This window comes from Suricata suricatta, chromosome 10 (assembly GCF_006229205.1).
Source record: "Suricata suricatta isolate VVHF042 chromosome 10, meerkat_22Aug2017_6uvM2_HiC, whole genome shotgun sequence".
NCBI classification, from domain to species: Eukaryota; Metazoa; Chordata; class Mammalia; order Carnivora; family Herpestidae; genus Suricata; species Suricata suricatta.
Window position 1 is genome coordinate 50,658,554 of NC_043709.1, and position 18,718 is coordinate 50,677,271.

At 40.9% G+C, this 18,718-nt stretch overlaps 1 protein-coding gene across 1 annotated transcript in view; it reads right to left on the bottom strand.

The window, feature by feature from the left end:
- Window positions 1-6,656: 6,656 nt before the first annotated feature.
- RXYLT1 (ribitol xylosyltransferase 1) overlaps window positions 6,657-18,718 on the bottom strand; it is a 28,498-nt gene continuing 16,436 nt past the window's right edge. The window contains exons 4-6 of the mRNA XM_029954411.1: window positions 13,286-13,600; window positions 10,612-10,782; window positions 6,657-7,098 (exon numbers count right to left, since the gene is read on the bottom strand). Coding sequence (XP_029810271.1) covers window positions 6,681-7,098; window positions 10,612-10,782; window positions 13,286-13,600 — 904 coding nt within the window. The 3' untranslated portion in view covers window positions 6,657-6,680. The remainder of the gene's footprint in view (window positions 7,099-10,611; window positions 10,783-13,285; window positions 13,601-18,718) is intronic.

Here is an 18,718-nt window from a genome sequence, read left to right on the forward strand (position 1 = left end):
TGATGATCTTTTTCCCTTTATGATACCTTTTGATACTGTCAACTTTATCAACTTTTCCTTGTAGCTTCTGCTCATTGTACCTTTTAAAAAGTCCTTTCCTATCCTAAAGTTATAAAGTTATTTTTCCTGTAAATACTTTTAAAGAGTTTGTAATTTTGCATTTCAAACTTATTTTTTTTTAATTTTTTTAATGCTTTTTATTTATTTTTGAGAGACAGAGAGAGACAGTGTGAGCAGGGGAGGGTCAGAGAGAGAGGGAGATATAGAATCTGAAACAGGCTCCAGGCTCTGAGCTGTCAGCACAGAGCCCGATGCGGGGCTCGAACCCACGAACCATGAGATCTGACCTGAGCTGAAGCTGGACACTTAACCGACTGAACCACCCAGGCGCCCTCAAACTTTTTTTAAAGTAGGCTTCACACCTGGTGTGGAGCCCAGTGCAGGGCTTAAACTCATGACCCTGAGATCAAGACCTGTTCTGAGATCAAGAGTCAGATGCTTACCTGACTGAGCCAGCCAGGTGCCCCTCATACTTCTTTTTTAAAGATTTTATTTTTAAGTAATCTCTTCACCCAATATGGGGCTGAACTTATAACCCTGAGATCAAGAGTTGCATGTTCTATCAAATGAGCCGGCCAGGTCCTCATTTTTCATGCTTTTATATTTAATACCTCTAAAATATATTTTTGTGTATGCTGTGAGGCATGGTTTTGGTTCATTTTTTCCTACGTGGATAGTCATCCTAGAACTACTGGAAAGTACATTGTTTCTAACAATCTGCAATGTCCCTGTGTCACATAACTTTTAATATATATCTTTTACTTCTTTTAAAAATTTTTTAAAAGTATATTTTTAAGAGAGACAGAGACAGAGAGACAGAGCATGAGTAGGGGAGGGGCAGAGAGACAGAGACACAGAATCCAAAGCAGGCTCCAGGCTCTGAGGTGTCAGCACAGAGCCCTACATGGGGCCCAAACTCATTTACCTCGAGATCATGACCTGAGCAGAAGTCGGATGCTTAACCAACTGAGCCTCTCAGATGCCCCCATACCTTTTACTTCTTACTCATTCATGTCTTCTTGGCTACTCCTGACCCTTTGCTGAGTTAAAGAATGTCCTTCAATTTGGTCCTTTCTATGTTTCTTCAGGATTACATGCGTGGTATGCATTTTTACCAGTAATACCACAGAAATGATATGTCCTTTATAATACATCCTTTCAAGAGGTATATGATACTTATCTTGTTATCCATAATATAAATTCTGTCATTTGGCTAAGTTGGTGTCTATCAGGTTTCTCTCTGTAGGTGTCTTTTTTTTTTTAAGTTTATTTATTTACTTAGGGTGGGGGGAAGGGGCAGAGAGAGGGAGAAAGAGAATCCCAAGCAGTGCACACTGTCTGCACTGACAGTGTGGGGCTCAAACTCACAAACTGTGAGATCATGACCCAAGCTGAAATCAAGAGTCAGATGCTTACCTGACTGAGCCACTCAGGTGCCCCAGCTTTTTCTCTGTAAACTTACTATTCTTTCCTCTGTAATTAATAAGTATTTTGTTAGGAGAGATTTTGAGACTATGTAAATCTCAGTTTCTTATCGGACTTACACTCACTAGTTTTAGAACCACTGGTCTAACCTACCAGGGGAGAACAGTTATTGTTTGTTTCCTTGAAAGGCACACACCAGACCGTAAGAAGGGCACCAGGCCTGAAAGTGGAATGTGCTAGCCAGGTGGGCTAGGCTATGCTGCACAACAAGGAGCCCTCATATGCCCGTGGCTGACCGTAACAGGTTTATCCACTCGGTCTCCATGTTTGTAGTGGGTGGTTAGGGGCTCTGTTTACTCAAGACACAGGCTGATTGAGATTCCTCTTGACCTAGGCTTTCATAACTGATGAGGTACCAAAAGGGAATGAGGTTAATTATGCATTGTCACTTAAAGCTCCTGCCTGGAAGTGAAACGTCACCCTTATGATCCTCCATCAGCCAAAGTAAACCACCTGGCGATACTTATCTTTCTTTTTAAGATTTTATTTTTTAAGTAATCTCTATACCCAAAATGGGGCTTAAACTTACAACCCAGAGATTAAGAGTTGCATGCTCTACTGTCTGAGCTAGCAGGTGCCCACACATAGCTAAATCTATATTTTTTTTAATGCTTATTTATTTACTTTGAGAGAGAGAGAGAGAGAGAGAGAGAGAGAGAGAGAGAGAGAGGGAGAGAGTCAGAGGGAAAGAGAGAATTCAAAGCAGCCTCTGTGCTGTCAGCTCAGCTCTGTGCCTGATGCAGGGCTCGAACCCATGTACTATGAGACTACGACCTGAGCCAAAACCAAGAATCGGATGTTTAACCAACTGAAGCAGTCACATGTCCATCAAAATGAATATTTTCATTCAATATTTGTTTTAAAATGTCAAAATGCAAAAGAATCCACAATGAACAAAAATATCAAAAGTTTGAATACAGACAAGGTGGGCAGTATAACTTAGCAAAAGCTCACTAAAGAACTAAAGAATTATTATTTATTTATTTTAATGTTTGTTTATTTTTAAGAGAGAGACAGAATGCCAGCAGGGCAAGGGCAGAGAGAGAGACACACACAGAATCCAAAGCAGGCTCCAGTCTCTGAGCTGTCAGCATAGACCCCGATGCGGGGCTTGAACTCATGAACTGTGGGATCATGACCAGAGCTGAAGTCAGATGCTTAAGCAACTGAGCCACCCAGGTGCCCCAAGAATTATTACCACTAATTAAATTTTGTTTACATTTATTTATTCTTGAGAGACTGAGAAAGAGCACAAGTGAGGAAGGGGCAGAGAGAGAAGGAGACACAGAATCCAAAGCAGGCTCCAGGTTCTGAGCTGTCAGGACAGAGCCCAACGCCAGGCTCAAACTCACAAACCATGAGACCATGGCCTGAGCCCAAGTCAGTTGCTTAACCAAGTGAGCCACCCACGTGCCCCAAGAATTATTGTTTTTAAAGAAAGGTATTGAAGCAACTAAAACAAATCCCAGCTGGAGTTTAGCAACAGGTAAGAATAGAAAATCGGAAGGACATAATGAATAAAATGTCAACATCAATTAGAAAACTGATTCTGACTTACTGATCCATTATCACATTTCTTGCTTTGTTTTTTGTGAGTTTTAAAAAGCTTTAATTAAACCAAGTATCTCAAACAATAGACTGGAAAAGAAGAACGAATCAAAAAGAGAAAATACCAACCAGAGGCACTTTAGAAACTGAGCTCTGACTGCTTTAGGGAGGCTCCTTCCAGCCTGGCAGGAAATTCCTCGTAGGTGCTGTGGTATTTGAAAACAAGGCTTCACTGTAGGTGGATCCAGGAAAGTAAGCTGCTAGGATTGTTTTCCATTTTCATTTCAGGAAAGTAAATAAGATAATATATTTAAAACAATTCAAATGTAGTTTAAGCAAGACAGACTGTAGAAATCATGCTTGAACCTAAGATAAATTTAAACAAGTTGATTTAGCCATTCAGATATTCTGACAAAGTGCTGCTTGTTTGTCTAACTTCTTTCAGTAAACAGTCTGAGAATCTATCATTTACATTTGGATTCATAAAACAAAACATAATCCCTGTTATTATTTGAAAGAGACAAGTGTAGTAGCATCTGAGAATATTTCCAGGTGCTTAATTTGCCATTTTATTTATTTATTTTCATTAGCATTACAGGCTTTGCAAAATTTAAAGGCTGACAGTGAGATTATTCACAGAATCTGTGGCCCCCTGCTTAGCAACACAGTTGGGATTCAACAGTTACCGTTAAGTGAGTGTGTTCGTTTTGCCACCGTCAGTCACACATCAGACTGTAAAACATACTATATTCACTTGCACAACTTACTCCTTTTGGCAAAAGTTATTTTAACTGTAAAAGAGGACATGTAAGAATCATGGCAATAAAAGGATTTCAACAGAAGTGCATCAATCTTGACAGTTGAACAGCCCAGAGGGTAACTTCCTCTGTGAAACTGCTATGGTGGCAGCTTCACGTCCAGTATAAACATAGGACTCGTAGGGACTGAGATTGCAATTAAAAAAAAAAAAAAAAGAACAGGGGCACCTGGGTGGCTCAGTTGGTTAAGCGTCCAACTTCGGCTCAGGTCATGATCTCACAGTTCATGGGTTCAAGCCTCACGTTGGGCTCTGTGCTGACAGCTCAGAGCCTGGAGCCTGCTTCAGATTCTGTGTCTCTCTCTTTCTGCCCCTTCCCTGCTTATTCTCTCTCTCTCTCTCTCTTAAAAATGAGTGAATTCACTCAATGGACAGGGATGACTGAAACCCTTTGCCTGCTCCACAGACCTAGTGGCAGTTAACCTGAGTAGCTTCTAACCATCCCAGGAGCCGGTCTTCTCCTCAAGCAATGTACCAGGAAAAGTCTCAGTTCCAGCTGATCTTAGAGGAGGAAAAATTCTGCCCCAGAGTCTCTTTGCTGATACTAAAAGATGCCACAAATCCAGTTCTTCTTTCAATTCCACTCCAGACAAGTTCGGATGCTTTACCCCTGGACAGACACGTCTGAATTCCCATAGTTCTTTGTAAATATGTCTACTGGAATTATTAGCATGAATACTCTGTAATATTTGTGTAATTCTCTCTTCCAAAAGGCTGTGAGCTCTTGAGGACAAGACACTACTAGTTTTTGTTGTTGTGTTTTTAATTCCTTGCATTTAGGTACGTTCCTGGCACATAGGGTACATTGCAAAATATTTAATGTGTGAATGCATTCTGCTGCCTGGCTCCTTCCTGAGGTGGAGAATTCTTTATAAGTGACCAAAAAGCAATCTGAAATAGCAGAGTTCCCTTCCAGCATTGGCCTCAAAGCCTGTATGTCTGGTTTAGTGAAACTTTGAATTCAGACCTTGATGGGTTTTGGAGCTTCAAGCTTTACAGACTCCAGTTTTGTAATGCAAACCACTAGAACTAGGTAGGCAGATTTCCAACTAGGTCTAGAGTTATCTGACAGCTTGGAGTTGCCTCTTAGAAAGTAACTCAAAACTTCGTATAGTAAGGATGTTGGAAGATACTGGAAAATTTCTTTTGATATCATTCACTAGTCTGTTGCCAAAGTCTTGACATTCCAAAGCCTTTGCTGGCAACAAATACATCAGTGCAGAAAGCATTCCTTGAAAGGATTAAGAGCAGCACCAAGTACAAAACATAGTACAAAGAGTTCTTAACCTAATCAGAGGAGGATTGTGTCATAACCTTGGATCTGCCATATACTCCTGTCCAAGAGAAAGGCAAATGGGGACTCTGAAAGATGGAGCATGTGGTCATTGTTTAGGGCAGGCTCTTGATTTGGATGTCAGCTCAAGTAACCAGGAGCAAGGAAGGATGAAGTTCAAAGGAGAAGATTCTGAGAGTACCCATTGGTGAAATAAAAAACAATCTCAAAATTCATGGGAGCTGGAGCTGGAAACCCATTGAGAGCTATCACAACACTCTGGGATAGGTCTTCTCTGGCTGATAGCTCCTGTTCAGCTTTCTGCAGTTGCCTCTCAGGTTCTCAGTATTTTCAAGAAGGCCTTGAACTGCCTATTTGCTTTCGTTGTTGTAGTTGTTATTATTATTGTTATTATTAGTTTTTGGTACTGATGTCCCGGGTTATCAGGAAGCCTATCAACAGCGTACCCTTGAATAATGAGCCCATAGCTGTCACCTGAAGTCTGGAACAAAGGAGGAGAGACAATATGGTATAAAATGACTACGTGGTGTGCCTTTAGTAGAGGTCGTAGGTGGATGAGTTTCCTTAGAATTGAATAGGGTTGTGGCGGCACCACAATTCTCCAAACAGGACACAAACAGGAGGTCCTTCCGTCCAGGTGGCTGGATCTTCTGATGATATAGACACTCCTGTGGGAATTCCAGGTCTAAGTAACTGTGGGGGAACTTAGACTTGTTGACTATCTAGGACCACTTATATAATAAGGAGACAAAATCTCCTGGAACGGGAGATTAATCCTGTGGCTTACCTCCTTATTTCACAGGAGGTAAGCCACAGGATTCCAGAGAAAATAAACAGCCAGGTGTCGCAACAGACTGAGCTCAAGATTGCTTGTGTCCTTACCTGATGATACAAGACCGCTCACTCAGGCCTTACCGAGCCGCTGTTCTCAGGCTAGTCGCCAGGCTTCACGGGCGGTACCCCACTCCGGGTGGGCGAGTCTCACTCCGTGCTTCGAGGACAACTTCTGTCCAGTTTAGATGCTAATTTTCTGTCTCTTTTTCCAGTACATGCTTTGTATGCAGTATGACCAAATTGTCCATCCAGGCACCTACTGCAACACAATCCAACAAAACTTGAGTAATCTCAAGATCTAACTCTGTATGATTTATCCATATACATTCCCAACATGGTATTATGTAAATAAGCATGTATTAAAATATTCAAATGTAACCCTATTAACAACTAGTAATGAGTGAAAAATGAATTAGAAATTAATATTTGTTTAATATTACGATATATACTGAGTATATAATGAGTAACATTTAACTTCATTTTCAGGAGTGGCCTTATATGGGAGTACTCGGTCAACATTACAGATAAAATCCACAGTCTACAACTGTACCTCAAAGGACGTTTACACACACACACACGCACACACAACCCATTAGAAATGATTTTAAAAATCAGATCTTAGCTCAAAAAGATAATTCACAGTTACCCTTTATTATTCATTAAAAATGAACTTTCTAAAATATTAGTAAATCTCATTTTTAGCTCTGTTTTGAAGTGTTGATACCAGTGAAGTAGCATTTTTCTTCTTTGAATCTTTTCTTGTAAAACTAGAGTTTTCTCTTTTTCTAAGATAGCAGGAAGTTCGTTCCAGTTCTTAATAAAGATAAAGGGCGCATCCATGGACTTGAGGAGCTGCAGAGGAGCATTGTGGGTAACAGACGTGTTTCCACAGCTGCCAGCCGTCATTACGTCTTCTACCACAGGAACAGAGCCATAGGAGCAAGCCTCGTATATTCGGTAACATTCTGTGTTCACTCCTACTGGGCACAACGTGAGGTCACTCTGAAGCAAAGCATCTTGATAATTCTTCAGGCTTTCATTCGTTTCCTGAGGCTGCCACCTAAAAAGTCAGAAAAACACTGTAGTTTTCACTTTACTAAGCAGGTCTTTTGTGAAAGAAAATGTCAGTTATAGGAAATGGTAAGCACATTACAGAGATGACAGGCAGAAGAAACAGATGAAACCTTGCCCAAATAGATTTATCAAAAATATTTAGGAATTTGAAAAGTTTACAGCTAGTTATGTTTAAAATCTAGTAGTCACTATGAAATTTCTGAATGAATGTTAATCTGGCCAATATTTTCTGAGTGCCAGGTCTCCTTTCCTTACCCCACCCTCCAAAATTCTGCCTTTATGGAGCTCGTATTCTAGTTCTAGTGGTGGAAATGGATACCAATCAAGTCAGATTGGTCTATTATTTAGGTGTTAATTGCGCACTATGAACATAGATAAAGCGGCGAAGTGAGGAGTGAGGTTCTGAGCTGGCAGCGGTGCAGATTTAAGTGGGAAATCAGGAAGCATCTCACTGTAGGGGCACCTGAGCACAGAGCTGGAGGTGAGGCAGCAAACCATGCAGACGTGTGAGGGGGGAGTCTAGTGAAGTGCGGGCAGAACAGCCATGAGACAGTGTGTGCCTGGCAAGCTCAGGGAAAAGCAAGGAGGCCAGGGCGGCGGAAGCACAGTGACTGAGGGGGAGAGGTGTGGAAGATGCAGTCAGAGCATCTCATCATGCAGGGAGTGGCTGGCCTGCCCCAGGCTTTCTCATGCGGGGCCAGATGATTCTTCGTTGTGGGGGGCTTCCCTGTGCAGTGTAGCTGTCGAGCAGCATCCCTGCCTTCTACCCACTATGTGTCAGTAGTACCCCAACCCCTACCCCCAATTCCTCCTGGGTGTTTTTGTCTGAAGACAAAAATGTCCCCAGGCTTCACCAAATGTCCCCAGGGCCGGGAGGCAGGCCACAGCTCCAGTTGAGAACCACTGTGGTAGGAGGACTCAGATGACAGGCTCTGAGAAGTAAGTGTCCTCAAGCACAGGGTGCTCCCAGGGAGGTAGGTGCCTGCAACACCCCACATGCACTATGTGATGGGGAGCGGCTGCCTCTGGGTCCCTACTCACGCTGCTGCCTTCTCCCCTTTCTCACAGCAAGTCAGACTGAGGATTTCAGTGCCACCATCCCACTGGAGACAGAAATCACATGCTCAAGACTGCTAAGCTGGGCTTGGGCTAAGGACCAGGGCACTCAGGCACCCAAGGAAACGCACGTCTGCGACCAAACATCCAAATGAGAATGGCATGATCAAGGACAAGCTCCCTCACCCTCCACACCTACAGGCTCTTAAACAGCTCTGTGGTCAGACCCAACTTCCCACATGTTTTTGCCTTAAGCAAGGGCCTTGGGTTGAGAATAGACTATACAGGGGCAAGGGCAGAAGCTGAGACACCTGTCATAAGGCTAGACATTCTCTCCTGACTGTTTCTGTCTTCTCAGTGAAATAAGTAATAAGGTCAGAAGGCAATGGTGACTGGGAAGAGAGAAGAAGGTACGAGATAGTCTTGTAGGAGAGGTGGAGAACACATGGATAAGAGAAATGTATGACTGCTGGGCACCTGAGGGTCAAGGTCATGTAGTTAAAGTTAGGTCTATTGGCACAATTCTGTGTGTGTGTGTGGCTACATGGTGCAGGGTATGGAGCAGACAAGAGAGCTGGATTTAACCAGAGTTAGGGTTTGCTCCATTGGGAGACTAGGGAGTTGAATGTATATCAGTCATAGTTGACTATGAAATTTAAGTGGGGAAAAGAAAAAGTAATGATGAGGTGAGCAAAGGACAATGAAAAGGTAGCAGGAACAATGAATTATAAATCTCAGCCAAATTGTTGGAGTCAAATATTTACAGGAAGTGAGCTGGAATAACAGAAAAGGGTGGTTACAGAGAAAGATGCTGGAATTTGAGACCACAGAGAAGATGAAGTATGATACGATTTAAGAAATGACACTGACACTGAATGGCCAAGGCCAAATGGAGAACCAGATCACTGGAATAGAGGGGGTAAGACAAAGGTGATGGAAGGGCCATCCAGGTAGATTGGGCATCACCAAGCATTAGGTCAGAGTAACATGGGAGAGAGTGGGAGTGTGCCAGAACAGAATGGAGGAGATTAACCCCAGGATCAGCAAATGATTTCAACGAGGAAGAGCAATGAATGTTTGTTTTTCTCTGCTGGCATATTTAAAACTTGAGGTTTTAGGGAGGAAAATGGGAGAATGGTCTGGAGGCAGCAATGAGAAGCATGAAGGATACCTACTCCCCCTCCTGGCTCAATGCTGTGAGAGGAATTACAAGAAGTCGTCTATTCCTACAATAAACTCTGATATTTTACACTGCCCTCACTCATTCCTTTCCTGGTACACTGTCCCTTGTGGCCCTTTACATCTGTGTTCCCTCTGCCTGCAGTACCCTTCCCCTAAATAGACACAGGACTCACCCTGCACCTTCTTCAGGCCCATGCTTGTATGTGATCTTTACACTAGAGCTCTCCTGGGCCATTCTAGAACAGCCGATGCTCTATTCCTGATCCCCAGTCCTCGCTACATCCCTCCTCTGCTCAACTCGTTTTACGTGGCATTTATCATCTTCTGACACACAATATATTTCACTGGTTTGTCTCCTCCAAGAAACATTTAAATTCTAGGAGGGCATGGACTTCTGACTGTTTTGTTCACTGCTGTATCCTTCATGGCTAAAACAGTTTCTGGCATACAGCAGTTGCTTGAAAAGTATTTGTTGATTGAATGGATAGAGTATGGTTACACTAACAGTAGAATTAGGAGTTATAGAGTATCTATTGCAATTAATATATTTCTAGATCTGGAGGACATTTTTAGGTGTTTCCTCTCTGATTACTAGGCACACAAAACTACATTTGTTTATTTAAAAACAAAATGAGCAATTCCAAAATTTCTGCCTTCATTCCATGAACATGTGTTTCATGACTACCATGTAAAAGATGGAAGAAAGTTAAGCTATTAAATTCATCCATCCATCCACCCATCTATCCATCCATCCATCCAACCACGCCCCATTTATCCTTGGCCTACTTTGTGTAAGATCCTCTGTTGGATCTGGAGATTCAAAGAATAGCATGTCCCACCCTCCTGTCCTCAGTGTGCTGTCAGGTTCTGAAGGTGTAAGGAATACTTCATGCCGGTCTTGGAACGCTGTTTGGTCTGGTCTGCTGACCACCTCAGGGAGAACCTAAGATCTTACCGGCACTCATGATGTCTTGTGTGTCAGGCCTAGCTAACAGATATTGTTGTGGAATCCTACAAACTGGCATTTGCAAAGGACAGTTACTAGTGTTCCTTTTCAGGATGGACAATACCTACAGGCAATTCTTCCCATTTTAAATGCATACAACCCAGTTTCTACACAGCTTTAACTACTAACATCTCTTCTGCAGAAAGACTGGTGTGCAGGAAGTTAACAAAGTCTCCTTGGAAACCTGGGCTGCTACACAGAGCAACTCTCAGATTTGAGAGCAAAGTGGGTGAATCAAGTCAACGCAGAACTTACTGTTCTCTTGCTGAAACCCAACAAAGCTTATCATTCCCATCTTGTTTCAAAATGTTCATTAGTGCTTGTCTGGATGAATTTTCATAAATGGTTCCTAAGAAATTACATAAGTAGGGCCTTTCATTATGCAGCATTGACCAGCTTGGCTCCACCACCGGAAAATTCCTGTATCTACAAAAATAAGTACATAGGAGTCAATAACATATGACGATCAGATTGGCAAATTATCATAACTTAACATCTTAGGTAGCATAAGGATGCAGAGAGAAGAGATTTCAAATATGACTTTCTAAACCCCAAACTGTAATTGTCCATACTTACTTTGGAAAAGTCCCTTAATCTACTGACTTAAAATAACCTCACATTGGAGCGTGGGGCTCTTGATCTTGGGGTTGCAGGTTCAAGTTCCATGTTGGGTATAAAAGATTACTTAAAATCTTAGAAAAATTTTAAAAAGAAAATAACCTCACCCTGGCACCCTTTACAAAATTGCTGTAGAGATTAAGTGCCTGAGTGCTTTGTGTGTTATACTCCTCAACCTCCATACACTTGTGGTTATAAGGGAGGTTGAAATTAGACCGTCAAAGTCTAAATAATCCACATTCATAATGATCATGATTTAATGACTGTTTTAATTATTTTTTAAGCTTTATTTTTACTATTTTGAGAGCAAGCAAGCGAGTGAGAAAGAGAGAAAACATGAGCCAGGTAGGGGCAGAGAGAGAGGGAGAAAGAATCCCAAGTAGGCTCTGCGTTGACAGCACAGACATGGGGCTCGATCTCACCAACTGTGAGATCACAACCTGTACCAGAGGTGGACGTGTCGTTGACTGAGCCACCCAGGCACACCTTAATTGCCGTTTTAGCCAGGTGATGGAAAGAAGACAGTACGACACTGCTGTAGCAAAGAGCTCCAGCTCTAAAAGCTTTTAAAGTAGACTACAAAAACCAACAAAAACCCTTGCATGCCATGCAGGAGAGGCCTGTTGAAGCTGACCCATTCTTACGGGCATTTGGAATAGAGACCAAGTTGTGTGCCTGAGATACCTTACCATAAAGACAAAGCTTTATGTAACAGTCTATAACAGGTTTTCCCAATGTTGGCATTACTGCCATTTTGAGCCAGTTCACTTCTGGTTGTGGAGGCTGACCTCTACGTCATAGGATATTTTGCACTGTCACTGACCTCTGTCCAGCAGATACCACTGTCACCTCCCCCTTCCACTTGTGACAACCCAGAATATCTCCAGACAATGCCAAATGTTTCCCGGGGAGCGGGGGCGGGGGGAGTGTAAAACTGCATCTAGTTGGAAGTCACTGATCTATAAAAAAGTTATTGGCCTAGTCCAACAATAACAGAATTATGAAGAGTTTCCATGCAATGTATGGAAATTATATGAGTAGTCTATGAGTGTTGCTGCAAAAGACTAATTTTGTTTCAAAGCATTTTACAAGTGTAAGCTCTACTCAAGGGATAGATTTTTCAAAGGATCTTATACCCGCCTATACTTAATATAGGTTTGGTCCTACCACAAACTTACAAAGTTGGAATACTGCAGCATAGGCCAGGAAACAGATCTTGTGAATATGCTTATCTGATGATATTTGTGTGGCCGACCAAGTGGCAGTTTAAGGTCACATCTAGTAACAAGCAATAGTAATGAACAATGAATATCTAATTCAAAAAGCATGTTGGTGCGATTTCTCCTAACTCTCCATTTGACAAGGATTTATTGTCCACTTTGTGTAGCCTTGGTTCTGGGCTCTGCCCACAATGTGAACAAGAGTCAACCCTCTGCTCTTTGGACGGCTATGCACTAGTGCTGGATCTAAGTTTAACCTACCTTAAAGTCAACTTAATTAAAAACGTCTATTAACAGAAAGATAAAAAATAAGCTTTCAATTTTATAAAGACTTTATAGATGTATTTAGAAGCTTTAGCTATCACTTTACTAACCCCTCTTGTTATAGAAGAGGTTGGGCCAGTCTAAGGAGACTTAGTGGCAGATCTGAGCATATTATGAGCTTCTCAAACCCAAGACACCATATGCTCCTGATTTGACACTGTTTTTCAAGTAAAATTTTGTTTTTACTATAAATTATATAGATTCCATAAGTTGCTTTAAGGTCTGTCTGCCATTCTCTGTTAAACAATTCTTTTTTTTTTTTTTTTAAATTTGAGATAGAGAATGTGTGAACTGGAGAGAGGGGGAGAGGGGTGCAGGGAGAGGGAGAGAGAGAATCTTAAGCAGGTTCCACACAGCACGGAGCCCAACATGGGGCTGGATCCCATGACCCTGGGATCATGTCCTGAGCAGAAATCAACAGTCAGATGCTCAACCATGTGAGCCACCCAGGTGCCCCAGTTAACATTTCTTTAGGACACTACCAATAGACTTGAAAATTCATCCTATGCATTTGGAGTTTTTTCAACCCCGCCCCCCCAAAAAACCCCATGACTTATCTGCTCTCCTTATAAAATGCTAAAATACTCTTAAAAACATTATTATTATCACTGAAGCATGAGACCAAACCAGATTTTCCATGGAAAAGATTGTACCTGGCTTCCCAGATGATTCCAGAACTATGTTTATTATCAATTTAACGCACCATTTTCCTGACTCAGAAATTCAGGTCTTAGAGTCTAGAAATAGTAATAGTATTTTGTACTTACGTTGCTACTCCTAAAGGCCACTGAAAGACATCCATGTCATTAATCCAGGGGCTGTCATATATTATGAAAAGCAGCTCCACAAAGCCTCCATTTCTTTTGAGGAATTGGTTTATCCATTCATTATGACAATGCTCGTTGCCAAGCAACACAACAGCAAGATGCTGGAGTTTTTGAGTTTGCACTAAATTTTGTGCATAAAGTAACCACTGGGTGGCATAAAAGACCTTAGCTTTTTCTCTTCCATTTAGGATGAGTACCACATTATTCACATCAACAGGAAAATACCCTGGGACCACAGCCGGGCCAGTGATGAAGCTGTTAAAAAACACAGAAACAAAAACAAGAGACAAACAAAAACAGAACAAAAGTATTTGATGTCAAGAGTTTTATTTTTTTTTTTAACTATTTTTTGTTTTTACTTTAGAGAGAGAGAGAGTGCACGTATGTGTGTGCACGTGCCTATGAGTGGGGGAGGCAGCAGAGGGAGAGAGAGAGAGAATCCCATGCAGGCTCCAAGTACCGTGTGGGGCCCTACATGGGGCTCATTACCATGACTCTGGGTACTTGAACTGCTCCGAAATCAAGAGTTGGCCACTCAATCAACTGAGCCACCCAGGTGCCCTTCATATCAGAAGTTTTAAATCATTTTTATAAAACCTACAATGAGATGTAATGTATATTCTTTCTAGAAACATAATATCTATAATACAAGTTGCTTTGAACGTGTTTGAATAATAGAGCATGGCTGTCGACTAATGGGAAGCATGGTTGTAGACGGATCAATTGCCTATGATAATCAGAAATGTGGTGGCTTTGGGGGTGCCTGCCTGGCTCAATCAGTAGACCATGCAACTCTTGATCTCAGGGTCAGGAGTTCAAGCCCCACGGTGGGAATGGAGCCTACTGAAACAAACAGACAAAAAGAAAAAGAAGAAGAAAAAAGAAATGTGGCGGCTTTGTTTTTTTTTTAACCACATTCAAAAGAAATGCTGGCTAGAATTTGAGTTGTTAAGCAAAGAAGCACAGTTGATTAGTATGAAACTCTGTGTAGTTTATAATGGAAGGCGTTTAAGTCAGTAGTTCCCATCCTTTTTATGGTGTGAGTTGCTATTATGCCTTTATCTGAATGAAGTGTAAGTGATGAACTGAGAAATGGAGGGGGCATAATAAACATCCATGGAGGTTAAGTCTCAAAAATATAATGTTAAGAAAAAAAGCAAAGCACAGAATACCCACAGAATATGGTAATTGTGTGTAAGCTTGGAAGTATAATACAAAAAATTATGCTTAAATCTAGTACAAGTATAAATATAAATATTTGAATGGGAGGATACACTTGAAATTTATTCCAATGGTTGCTTCTGAGGGGGAAGGAAGAGAAAAGAAACAGGAACAGTACAAAGAAAGCTTCCCTTTACTGGGGATATTTAATTCTTTTAAGAGGGAAATTAAATATCTGAAGCAAATATGAGAGAGACTCAGAATTTGTTAGTTCTGGGTGGTGGGTAAATGAGAAAGTGTTCCTTACTGTGTTAAAAAAAAAAGTCATAAAAGGAATAGATATGTTTCATAGCTTACATTTTTATATTATGTGTTCCTTTAGAACAACCAATACCACTGAATTATTTTATTTTTTAAATTATTTATTTTTTTAAAGGATGTGGCTGCTGTGGGTTTTTGTTTTTTAAGTGGGCTCCATACCTAGCATGGAGGGGTTGAATTCACCTTGAGATCAAGTGAGTTGAGATTAAGAGTCAAATGCTTAATTGCCTGAGCCACCCAGGTGCCCTTGCCACTGAATTATTTTAAATTAATATATATTAAATATAAAAAATAGCTATGTTAAAATTAGTCACAGTGGTCCCGGATTCTTTACAACCTGCTAAGCCATGTAACCTACTAGAGTATTTTATTGTAAAAAATATTTTATTTATTTTAGCTTTTCTATTTGAGATGGTATTTTATTTACTTAAATTTTAATTAACATACAGTGTCATATTGGTTTCAGGAGTAGAGTTCAGTGACTCATAACTTTCATACAATACCCAGTGCTCATCACAAGTACCCTTCTCAAAGCCATCACCCATCTAGCCCATCTCCCACCCACTACCCTCCATCAACCCTCAGTTTGTTCTCTATCATTAGGAATCTCTGGTGGTTTGTTTCCCTCCCTTTTTTCTCCTTTTCCCATGTGTTCATCCATTTTGTTTCTTAAATTCCAATTATGAGTGAATCATATGGTATTTGTCTTTCTCTGACTTATTTCACTTAGCATAATACATTCAAACTCTGTCCATGGTGTTGCAAATGGTAAGATTTCATTCTTTTTGGTGGCTGAATAATATTCCATTGTATATATACACTACAACTCTTTATTAAAAACATTTTTAATGTTTATTTTATGTATTTTTTAAAATGTTTTTTTATTTATTTTTGAGAGACAGCATGAGAAGGGAAGGGTCAGAGAGAGAGGGAGGTACAGAATCTGAAGCAGGTTCTAGGCTCTGAGCTGTCAGCACAGAGCCTGACGTGGGGTTTGAACCCACGAACCGTGAAATCATGACCTGAGCCAAAGCCGGACACTTAACCAACTGAACCACCCAGGCGCCCCTGTTTATTTTTGAGAGACAGGCAGAGACAGAGAGCAAGCAAGGGAGGGGCAGAGAGAGAGGGAGACACAAAATCCAGAGCAGGCTCCAGGTTCCGATCTGCCAGTACAGAGCCTGATGCAGGGCTTGAACTTATGAACCATGAGATCATATTCTGAGCTGAAATTGGATGCTCAACTGACTGAGCCACCAGGTGCCCCATATATAAACTATATCTTCTTTATTCGCTCATCAGCGGATGGATATTTGGGCTCTTTCCACAGTTTGGCTACTGTTGATAATGCTGCTATAAACATTGGTGTGCAAGTGCCCCTTTGAATCTGATTTTTTGTATCCTTTGAGTAATCACCCAATATTGCTGGATTGTAGGGTAGGTCTATTTTTGTTTTTTTGAGGAACCTCCATACTGTTCTCCAAGTGGCTGCACCAGTCTACATTCCAACCAACAGTATAAGAGGGTTCCCCTTTCTTGGCATCCTTGCCAACACCTGTTGTTTCTTATGTTGTTAATGTTAGCCATTCTGACAGATGTGAGGTAATATCTCATCATGGTTTTGATTTATATTTCCCTAATTATGAGTGATGCTGAGCATTGTTTCATGTGTCTGTTTGCCATCTGGATGTTTTCTTTGTTAAAGTGTCTGTCTGTTCATGTCTTCTGTCCATTTCTTAACTGGGTTGTTTTATTTTATTCTATTTATATTTGCAAAATTTTTAAAGTTTATTTACTTTTGAGAGAGACAGAGAGACAGCACAAGCAGGAAAGGGGCAGAGAGAAAAGGAGACACAGAATCAAAGCAGGCTGCAGGGTCTGAGCTGTCAGCACAGAGCCCGATGTGGAGCTCGAACCCATGAACCGTGAGATCATGACCTGAGCTGAAGCTGGACACTTAAGTGACCGAGCCACCCAGGCACCCCTATTTTATTTTTTAAAGGGTTTTATTTTTAAGTAATCTCTACATCCAACATGAGGTTCAAACTTACAACCTTGGGATCAAGACTTACATGGTCTACTGACTGAGCCAGCCAGGCTCCCTATAACCTGCTACAGTCTTTAGTACAAATATGCTGAAATCCTGCTTTTATTGCTTATTATTGTTGGAGAAAAATCTAACACTTAAAATGCCTTTTATATACATGATAGATAGGCATTTTGCGTAGGTTGACATCTAACCTCTCTCAATTCTGCAGAGCACATTAATCCCCACTTTGCGTTTGGGAAATCAGGCTTAAGTTACACAACTTGTTAAGGCAACAGTGAGTGGTAAGTTAAGTCCGATCTACTTCAGAGGTTGTTTCCACGGTACTGTGGTTAAGAAATACTAGAGTTTGTAGATAATATTAAAACCCCAAGACTTAAATATATATTTTGTTTGCGTGTATGTGTACCATGTGGATTCTATGAGTTTATTATACAATGATAATAACCTACAGGAATGAGAACTGTGTTTTGTTTGCACTGGACAGGACGAATCATTGGAGATGGCCAATGATTAAATGATTATTTAGTAATTTAAGAGAATCTGCAAAATCTGGGAGGCTAGAAAATACCTTAGGGATCATGATAATAGTTATGATAGGCTTAAAATAGTATTATTGGTAGTATATGAACATTTAATTTCTCCTTTAGATTTATAGGGAGGAATAATTCCTAGAGCACATGAAGTCTTCTAGTCCTGTTTTCCCACTCTATGAAGTTTTATGAAGAAAATGAAACTTTGAGAAAGGTTATATGACTTACATAAAGCTAATAGACACTAGATAGGCAATGGTAGAGATGGGCCTCAAACTTAGTTATTTGACATTTAAGTACATATATATCATGTGCCCAAGCTATTTTAAAGAATGTCATACAGACTTTCATGCTATTTTTTTCTAAAAAAGGCATAAAACATTTTACTAAAGCTAGTATTGACAGTTATTTAATAATTCTTCACTAATTTCTAACTAGATAAAAATGTGCCTAAAAGTGTTTTTATCAGGATAATTTATAATAAGAGCATCTAATTATACCAGGAGTCTTTACACCCTGAAAGATAATAACCTTGCCTGTCATTGCTCATCCTTGATATAATTGCTTTAAAGTATTATTTATAGGTTACAGGGGAGTCTGGGGGGCTCAGTTGATTAGGTGTCCAACTTTAGCTCAGTTCATGATCTCACGGTCCATGAGTTCGAGCCCTGCGTTGGGCTCTGTGCTGACAGTGCAGAGCCTGGAGCCTGCTTTGGATTCTGTGTCTCCCTCTCTCTTTGCCCTCCCCTGCTCACACTTTGTCTCTCTCTCTCTCTCTCTCTCTCAAAAACAAACAATACTGGTCAGAGTGGCTAAAATGAACAAATCAAGAAACTATAGATGCTGGCGAGGATGTGGAGAGATTGGCACCCTCCTACACTGTTGGTGGGAATGTAAACTGGTGCAGCCGCTCTGGAAAACAGTGTGGAGGCTCCTCAAAAAACTATCAGTAGAACTCCCCTAGCATTGCTGGGGATTTACCCAAGGGATACAGAAGCGCTGATGCATAGGGGCACATGTACCCCAATGTTCATAGCAGCAATGTCAACAATAGCCAAATCATGGAAAGAGCCTAAATGTCCATCAACTGATGAATGGATCAAGAAGATGTGGTATACATACACAATGGAGTACTACATGGCAATGAGAAAAAATGAAATCTGGCCATTTGTAGCAAAATGGATGAACCTAGAGGGAGTCATGCTAAGCGAAATAAGTCAGGCAGAGAAGGACAGATACCATATGTTGTCACTCATAGGTCTAACAGGAGAAACCTAATAGGAGATCATGGGAATGGGAAAGGGGGGGAAA